Source organism: Neomonachus schauinslandi, chromosome 9 (assembly GCF_002201575.2).
Source record: "Neomonachus schauinslandi chromosome 9, ASM220157v2, whole genome shotgun sequence".
NCBI lineage: Eukaryota > Metazoa > Chordata > Mammalia > Carnivora > Phocidae > Neomonachus > Neomonachus schauinslandi.
In genome coordinates, this window is record NC_058411.1 from 109747350 (window position 1) to 109756957 (window position 9608).

General features: G+C 35.3%; 1 protein-coding gene across 1 annotated transcript in view; it reads right to left on the reverse strand.

Annotated features, from left to right (window-relative positions):
• MYO9A (myosin IXA) overlaps positions 1 to 8942 on the reverse strand; it is a 245325-nt gene extending 236383 nt beyond the window's left edge. Inside the window, exon 1 of the mRNA XM_044917756.1 lies at positions 8103 to 8942. Within this exon, the coding sequence (XP_044773691.1) occupies positions 8103 to 8942 (840 nt within the window). The remainder of the gene's footprint in view (positions 1 to 8102) is intronic.
• Positions 8943 to 9608: the final 666 nt, after the last annotated feature.

Consider the following 9608-nt stretch of genomic DNA (forward strand, 5'->3'; position numbering starts at 1 on the left):
GACTGCCTTCGGCTCAGGTCATGATCCTGGAGTCCCGGGATCGAGTCCCGCATCGGGCTCCCTGCTCGGCAGGGAGCCTGCTTCTCCCTCTGACCCTCCCCCCTCTCATGTGCTCTCTGTCTCTCTCATTCTCTCTGTCTCAAATAAATAAATAAAATCTTTAAAAAAAAAAAAATTCTAAACAAAATTTTAGCAAACCAAATCCAGTAATATATTAAAGGATAATACATCATGAAAAGTGGTGTTTACCCCAGGAATGCTGAAATGGTTTACCAATCAAAAATCCAGTGATATAACTTACCGTATTAACAAATTATTCTTTGTAAACCATATGACCATCTCAAATAGACACAGAAAAAGCATTTGACAAAATTCAACAACCATTCCTGATAAAAATTCTAAACAAAGTAGGAATAAAAGGGAATGGTCCTCAATCTAATAAAGAGCATCGACACAAAACCAATAGCTATTATCATACTTAATGTTTAAAGCTGAATGCTTTCCCCCTAAGACAAGAATGTTACTTTCACCACTTACATTCATACTGGCATAATCAGTGAAATCTGCAAGGAAAAAATATCCAGATTGGACAAAAAGAAACAAAACTGCCTTTTTATTCATAAATATGATTTCTTATGTGGAAAATCCAATGAAAACTTTTAAGAAGCCAGAATATTTGTATCTAGCCAGTTTGTAGAATACAAGATCAAAGTGCCAATATCAACTATATATATATTAGGAACTAACAATTGAAAACTTAAATACCATTTATAAAAGCATCAAAAAATACTGACAAGTATAACCTACTATACATGTTAAAGTCCTCTACATTAAAAACAACAAAATACTACTGAGAGAAATTAGAGACGATCTTCATAAATGGGAAAATAAACTTGTTCATAAGTCAGATGACTTACTATTCTTAGCATATATCAGTTCTCTCCAAATTAAACTACAGATTTAACACTATCCCAATCAAAGTCCCAAAAAAACTTTTATAGGAAACTCACAATTTAGTTCTAAAATTCATATGGAAATGCAAAGGATAGAATATCCAAACTAAGCAAAAGAAGGATTAATACAACTAATTTCAAAAATTATTATAAAGTTACATAATGAAAGTAGCAAAAACACTATCATAAAGACAAATGAATCAACAGAACAGAAGAGAGAATTCAGAAATAAACCCACATATACATGGACAATTTTTTGACAAAGACACAAAGGCACTAAGGTAAAGAAAAAAGACTTTCAACAAAAAATAGTCTTGAAACAAATAGATATTCATAGGAAAACACTGGATCTGCGTGGCTTAGTTGTTAAGTGTCTGCCTTCAGCTCAGGTCATGATCCCAGAGTCCTGGGATCAAGCCCCACATCAGGCTCCCTGCTCAGCGAGAAGCCTGCTTCTCCCTCTCCCACTCCCCCTGCTCGTGTTCCTGCTCTCGCGGTCTTTCTCTCTGTCAAATAAATAAATAAAAAATCTTTAAATAAAAACAAAAAACATTGGATCTATACCTTATACCATATATAAAATAAACTCAAAATGGATCACAGACCTGAATGCAAAACCTGAAACTATAAAACTAATGAAGAAAAAAAAAAAACACAGAACATCTTTGCAACCATGGGTTAGTCAAACTTTTCTTAAATATGATACCAAAAGCACAATGCATAAGAGACGGAAAAATGGCTAAATTGGACTTCATCAAAATTTAAAATTCTGCTCTTCAAAAGGTACTATTAAGAGCAAATCTGAGTGAATCTGAGCAAAGTTTCACCAAAGAGGTGAAAGATTTGTACAATGAAAACTGTAAGACACTCATGACAAAAACTAAAGAAGACACAAATAAATGGAAAGATATTCTGTGCTCATGGATTGGAAGAATTCACATTGTTAAAATGTCCACACTACCAAAAGCAATCTACAGATTCACTGCAATTCCTATCAAAATTCCAGTGGCATTGTTCACAGAAGCAGAAAAGACAATCCTAAAATCTGTAGAGAACCACAGAAGACCCCAAATAACCAAGGCAATCCTGAGAAAGAACCAAGCTAGAGGCATTACACTTTCTGATTTCAAATTTTATTAAAAGCTGTAATAATCAAAACAGTAGAGTACTGCAAAAAAATATATATAGAGATTAAAAAAAAAAAAAACAGAATAGAGAGCCCAGAAATAAACCCACACATATATGGTCAATTAACTTGGGACAAAGAAGCCAAGAATATCCAATGGAGAAAGGACAGTCTCTTCAATAAATGGTGCTGAAAAAACTGGACAGCCACACGCAAAAGACTGAAACTGTATCCTTATCTTATACCATACACAAAAATCAAGTCAAAATGGATTAAAGACTTAAACATAAGACCTGAAACCATAATACCCCTAGACGGAAAGATACCAGTATTAGAGATGATTCTGGGGGAATGACACCAAAAGCAAAGTAAACAAAAGCAAATATAAACAAGTGGAACTACACCAAACCAAAAAATTTCTGTAGAGCAAAGGTAACCAACAACAAAATAAAAAGGCAACGTATCAAATGGGAGAAAATACTGGCAAATCATATACCTGATAAGAGGTTATATCCAAAATATATTGGGAACTCAACTCAACAGCAAAAAAAAACAAAAACAAAAAAACAAAGAACCCAAATAAAAAATGGGCATTCCTCAGGTTTAAAAAAAAAAAAGGTATTTTTTTCCTATAAAGATCTACAAATGGCCAAGAGGTATGAAAAGGAGCTCAACATCACTCATCATTGTAGAAATGCAAATCAAAACCACTATGAAATAACACCTAATACCTGTTAGAATGGTTATTATCCAAGAAAGAGATAATGACTGTTGGCAAGGATGTGGAGAAAAAGTAACCCGTGTATACTGCTCATGGAAATGTAAATTGGTGCAGTCACTCCAAAAAAAAAAAAAAAAAAGTATGCTGGTTCCTCAAAAAATTAAAAATAGAAATACCAGGGATGTCTGGGTGGCTCTACCAAACATTTTAAAAAGAATTAATACCTATTCTCATCAAACTATCCCCAAAAATACAAGAGTAAGGAAAGCTTCTAAATACATTCATGAGGCCAGCATTACCCTGATGCCCAAACCAAAAAAAGACAACACCCACACACAAAAAAAACTACAGGCCAATATCCCTGATGAACATAGATGCAAACACCCTCTACAAAATATTACCAAACCACAACCACATACCACAATACATTAAAAAGATCATTCACCACGATCAAGTGAGACTTACTCCAAGGATGTAAGAATGGTTCAGTATTCACAAATCAATGTGATACACCACATCAACAAAACAAAGTATAAAAATCATATGATCATCTCAGTAGGTGCAGAAAAACCATTTGACAAAATTCAAATTCCACTGACAATACAAACTCTCAAAAAAGTGGGGTTTAGAGGGCACATACCTCAACATAATAAAGACTACATATGAAAAACCTACAGCTAACATCATACTCAATGGTGAAAAACTGAGAGTTTTTCCTCTAAGATCAGGAACAAGACAAATATGTCCACTCTTGCTACTTTTATTCAACACAGTATCAGAAGTCCCAGCCACAGCAATCAGACAAGAAAAAGAAATAAGAGGCATCCACATTGGTTAAGAAGTTAAACTATCACTATTTGCAGATGACATGATACTATACGTAGAAAATCTTAAAGACTCCACCAAAAAGCAACCAGAAGTAATGAACAAATTCAGTAAAGATGAAGGATACAAAATTAACACCCAGAAACCAGTAGCATTTCTATACCCTAATAACAAAGCAGCAGATGGAGAAATAAGAAAACAACACCATTTACTACTACACCAAAAAGAAGAAAGGACCTAAGAATAAACTTAACCAAAAAAGTCAAAGATCTGTACTCCAAAATCATAAAATACTGATGAAAGAAATTGAAGATGACACAAACAAATGAAAAGATATTCCAGGTTCACAGACTGGAAGAATTAATATTGTTAAAATGTCTATATTATCCAAAGCAATCTACAGATTCAATGCAATACCTATCAAAATACCAAAAGCATTTTTTTAAAAACTAGAACAAATAACAGTAAAATTTCTATGGAACCAAAAAAGACCTGGAATAACCAAAACAATCTTTTTTTTTTTTAAAGATTTTATTTATTTTTTGACAGAGAGAGACAAAGTGAGAGAGGGAACATAAGCAGGGGGAGTGGGAGAGGGAGAAGCAGGATTCCCCCGGAGCAAGGAGCCCGATGTGGGACTCGATCCCAGGACCCTGGGATCATGACCTGAGCCAAAGGCAGACACTTAACGACTGAGCCATCCAGGCACCCTAACCAAAACAATCTTGACAAAGAAAAACAAAGCTGGAGGTATCACAATTTCACATTTCAACATATACTACACAAAGCTGTAGTAATCAAAACAGTATGGTACTGGCACAAAAAGAGACACAAAGATCAATGGCACAGAATCTCTTAGAGAGCCCAGAAATAAACCCACACTTATACAGTCAATTAATCAATGACAAAGGAAGCAAGAATACATAAGGGGAGACAGTCTCTTCAATAAATGGTGCTGGGAAAACTGGACAGCTACATGCAAAAGAATGAAACTGACCACCTTGTAACACAAAAATAAACTCAAATTGGATTAAAACCTAAATATGAGACCTGAAATCATAAAAATCCTAGAATAGAACACAAGTAGTAATTTCTCTGACATCGGCCAAAGCAACATTTTTCTAGATATGTCGCAAAAGGCAAGGGAAAAAAAAAAAAAAAAAAGCTATTGGGACCACACCAAAAAAAAAAAAAAAAAAAAACTTTCACACAGTGAAGGAAACCATCAACAAAGAAAAAAAAACAACCTACTGAGAGGGAAAAATATTTGCAAATGATATATCTAATAAGGAGTTATCTAAAATATATTAAAAAAAACTTCTAGGGGTGCCTGGGTGGTTCAGTTGTTAAGCATCTGCCTTCGGCTCAAGTCATGATCCCGGAGTCCTGGGATCGAGCCCCGCATCGGGCTCCCTGCTTGGCGGGAATCCTGCTTCTCCCTCTCCCACTCCCCCTGCTTGTGTTCCCTCTCTCGCTGTGTCTCTCTCTGTCAAATAAATAAAAAATCTTTAAAAAAGCAAACTCTACAACACCAAAAAAAAATAAATAATCCAATTAAATTGGGCAGAGGACCTGAATACATACCGATGGCCAACAGACACATGAAAAGATGATCTATATCACTCATTATCAGGGAAATGCAAATCAAAACCACAATGAGGTATTACCTTACACCTGCTAGAATGGCTATACTCAAAAACACAAGAAATAATAAGTGTTGGCGAGGATGTGGAGAAAAAGGAACCCTTGTACACTCTTGGTGGAAATTTAAATTGGTACAGCCAATATGGAAAATAGTATGGAGGTTCCTCAAAAAATTAAAAATAGAAATACCATATGATCCAATAATTCCACTACTGGGCATTTACCCAAAGAAAACGAAAACACTAATTCAAAGAGATATAGAGATACATGTACTCCTATGTTTACTGCAGCATTATTTACAATAGCCAAGATATGAAACAACCTAAGTGTTCATCAACAGATGAATGGATAAGGAAGATGTGGTGTGTATATACAAAGGGATATTACACAGCCATTAAAAAGGATGAGATCATGCCATTTGAGACAACATGGATGGACCTAGAGGATAGTATGCTAGGTGAAATAAGTCAGCCTGAGAAAGAAAAATACCGTATGATTTCACTCATAAGAATCTAGGGGAAATAAATAAATAAATAAAAAGCAGAATCAAACCTATAAATAGAGAACAAACTGATAGTTCCCAGAGAGGTAGGGGTGGGAGGTTGGGCCTAATGGGTGAAGGGGAGTGAGAGATACAGGCTTCCACTTATGGAATGAATAAACCATGGGAATAAAAGGCACAGCATAGGAATATAGTTAATGATATTGTAACAGCATGTATCAGGACAGATGGTAGGTAACTTGCGGTAAACACAGCACAGTATTATAAACATGTGGAATCACTAAGTTGTACACCTGAAACTAATATAGCCTGTCAATTATACTTAAAAAAAAAAAAAAAAGGAGGTAAAATCTGGGAGAAAATGTGTGCAAACACATATGTGATAAAGGACTTACCCACTACACAAAAAACTTTCAAAACACAGTAAGAAAACACAGTAAAAAGTTGGACAATAAATTCTGACAAACATTTCACCAAAGAAGATATGTAAAAGGCAAATAAACACATGAAAATGTGCTCACAGCGTTAATCATTATAGAATGCAAATTAAAACCTCAAGGAGATACCACTACATATATATATATATACACATATATATATGTGAATGGCTAAAATTTAAAGGACTGACTATCAAGGATTAGCAAGGATGTGGAGTAACTGGAACTGACACACACTGCTGGGTGAGAATATAAAATGGTGGGTACAATCACTTTGGAAAAATTTGGCAGTTTCTTAAAAAGTTAAGCATATACCCTATTATATGACCTAGTCATTCCACTCCTAGGTATTTACCCAAAAGAAAATGTATGTCCACACAAAGACTTACAGAGTTTTATATGTAATAGCCAAAAACTAGCAACAACCTAGATATCCATTAACAGGTGAATGGATAAACAAAGTGTGGTACACCCAGACAGTGGAATTCTACCTAAGCAAAAGGAATGAATTACTGACACATACAACAACATGGATGAATCCTGAAATAATTATACCAAGAGAAGTCAAACATAAAAGAGTACGTAATAAATGATTCCATTTATATAAAAATTAGTTTGTAGAAAATACAAACTAATATATAGTGACAAAGTAAGTGGTTTCTTATAGATGACTGAGCTGGAAAGGGTTAAGAGAGGAATTACAAAGAGATATGAGGAAACTTTAGCGATAATGGATATATTCAGTATCTTGACTGTGGTGGTGGTTTAACTATTATGTATACATGTCAAATTTTATCAAATTGTACATTTCCAATATGTACAGCTTAATATATCTCAATTATACCTCACAAAATCCCTTTTAAAAAATAAGTAATATGAGGCACCTGGGTGGCTCAGTTGGATAAGCATCTGACTTCAGCTCAGGTCATGATCTCAGGGTCCTGGGATTGAGCCCCACCTTGGGTTCCCTGCTTAGTGGGGAGTCTGCTTGCCCCTCTCCCTCTGCCCCTCCTCCCATTCATACGTGCACACTCTCTCTCTCTCAAATAAATAAAATCTTTAAAAAAAAAAAATAAGTAACATTACCTTTTCCTTTCATCTCTAAAACAAAAATGGTGTATTCTCTATCCTTTCTACCTTTGGTAATATTACTTCTAAAACATTATAGAACTAAATTTTTTCCCCATATTCTTTACATTTTCAAACTTAACTCTTAGAATTCAATACTAGGCACAGATGCTAAAGTTACAAGGATATAAATATATTGATAAGAGTATTTTCCCCAAGAATGAAGGGAGGGAAATCGGAGGGGGAGACGAACCATGAGAGACGATGGACTCTGAAAAACAAACTGAGGGTTCTAGAAGGGAGGGGGGTGGGAGGATGGGTTAGCCTGGTGATGGGCATTAAAGAGGGCACGTTCTGCATGGAGCAGTGGGTGTTATACACAAACAATGAATCATGGAACACTACATCAAAAACTAATGATGTAATGTATGGTGATTAACATAACAATAAAAAAATTTTTTTAAAAAAAGAGTATTTTCCCCAAACACCTAATTCCACAACCCAGTTACAGACAGGAGTCCTGCCCCTGCTATTTCCCTTTACAGGGGGATACCTATGACCCCAATCATCTCCTTTATCACTATTACCCAAAAACACCTTTGAAAAAATAATGCCACTGTCACACTTTTAAACTTCCACACTGCCTTTTTTGCTTTCCATCTTCCATTTTTCCTTGGTAACTAAAAATGATGCCTATACTTCTAGTTTCATTTTCTCACATCTACCAAATTTTTACTTTTTATTTTTCAAAGATAAACATGTCAGAGTGTATCAGTTTATACCTTATAAACATACAAGAGTAAGAAAAGTATTTCTACGCACTTACCTCAAGTACTGGTCCAGCTCCAAGAATAATTTGTTCCACTCCACTGGCAAATCCCTTCTGACTGAGAGCAGTAAGGTGGTGAATAAGAAAGTTTGTGCTTTGAGTCTTCCCAGAACCACTCTCTCCTGAAATCACGATGCACTGATTCTTTTTGCGCTGAAGCATGGCATGATAAGCTACATCAGCCACAGCATAAATGTGGGGCTCCAGTTTTCCCAACTGGTGGTTATCATACATTTTGACATATTTGGGATTATAAATAGGAAGAAACTTGAATGGGTTAATAACTATTAGAATACTGCCAACATAGGTATAAATTTTTTCATGCTTAAAGCGATTTCGTAGGTTTTCTAAAAGCGTTTTCTCATTCAAATCAGGTAAGCTACATAAATCATCAAAGTCTTTCTGTTGAGGCTGTGGAAGAAAACCTCGTTCCATCATCCTTCGGCGTTCTTCTGTTACCCGTAGCCATGACTGCAGACTACCATAATGGATTGATCCATCAAGGTTTTTTTCTCTCAGAAGAAAGCGATAGTCCTCTCCACTCAGGCGATTTTCCAGAGCCATCCGGGGCCACAACATCATTCGCTGAACTGGACAGTCTGTTGGATTGAGTATCCATTCTTCTCCACCAAATTCCTTTACTTCTGCAAGAACATAACATTTCGTTTTGTCAAGATGAAGTCTGTTTATAAGAGCGTCAATCACCTCAGCAGCTGTGGAGTTTTTTCTGGCAGGAATTGGACAGTAGATAGTCCCTTCTGAAATTGTCCCAGGATATATATGTAATGTATGTTCATTATCCTCAAAGCGTCGTCTTCCTCCATCATTTATATTCATATTGGACCCTGTCCCATCAGCATGGATAGTATGTGTTCAAGACTGTGCAAACCATTTTCGTGGCAAAAGAACTGTAACATAAAAAGTGTGAAACATTTACACAACATATTACACAATCTTCACTTTCTGATGCTCAAAAAGAAAGGCTTAAATCATTTCATTACATCTTTTAGAACATAAAATCCTAACTCTTAGTCTAGAAACAGTCTTGAAAACAGTCTCATCAAGACCACATATTACATTTTATTGTCCAAATCTGGACACTTTCTAAAACAGCAACTTGCCAAAGATTTTTTCCATGTTTTATTATACTAATAATTTAAAATCCAGAGTGCAAATAAAAATTATTTTGTCCTCCACTATCTCAAATGTTTCTGAAGTACCTGAGATTGTGGAGTCAAGTTCTTTCTTTATATATGAAGAGCCTCAGCAAAGCTGAATTAAAATGGGCAGAAGAATCATGCAAATTTAATCACTCTGCATCCAAAAGCTCTTACGAATAAAGAAACAAGAAAGAATGCCATCAATGAAGCCAAATTTTTGTGAAATTAAAAACAGTAAAAAGATGAAATTAACAACACAGGAAACAACAGGTGTTGACGAGGATGCAGAAAAAGAGGAACCCTGTTACATTATTGGTGGGAATGAAAACTGGAGCAGCCACTC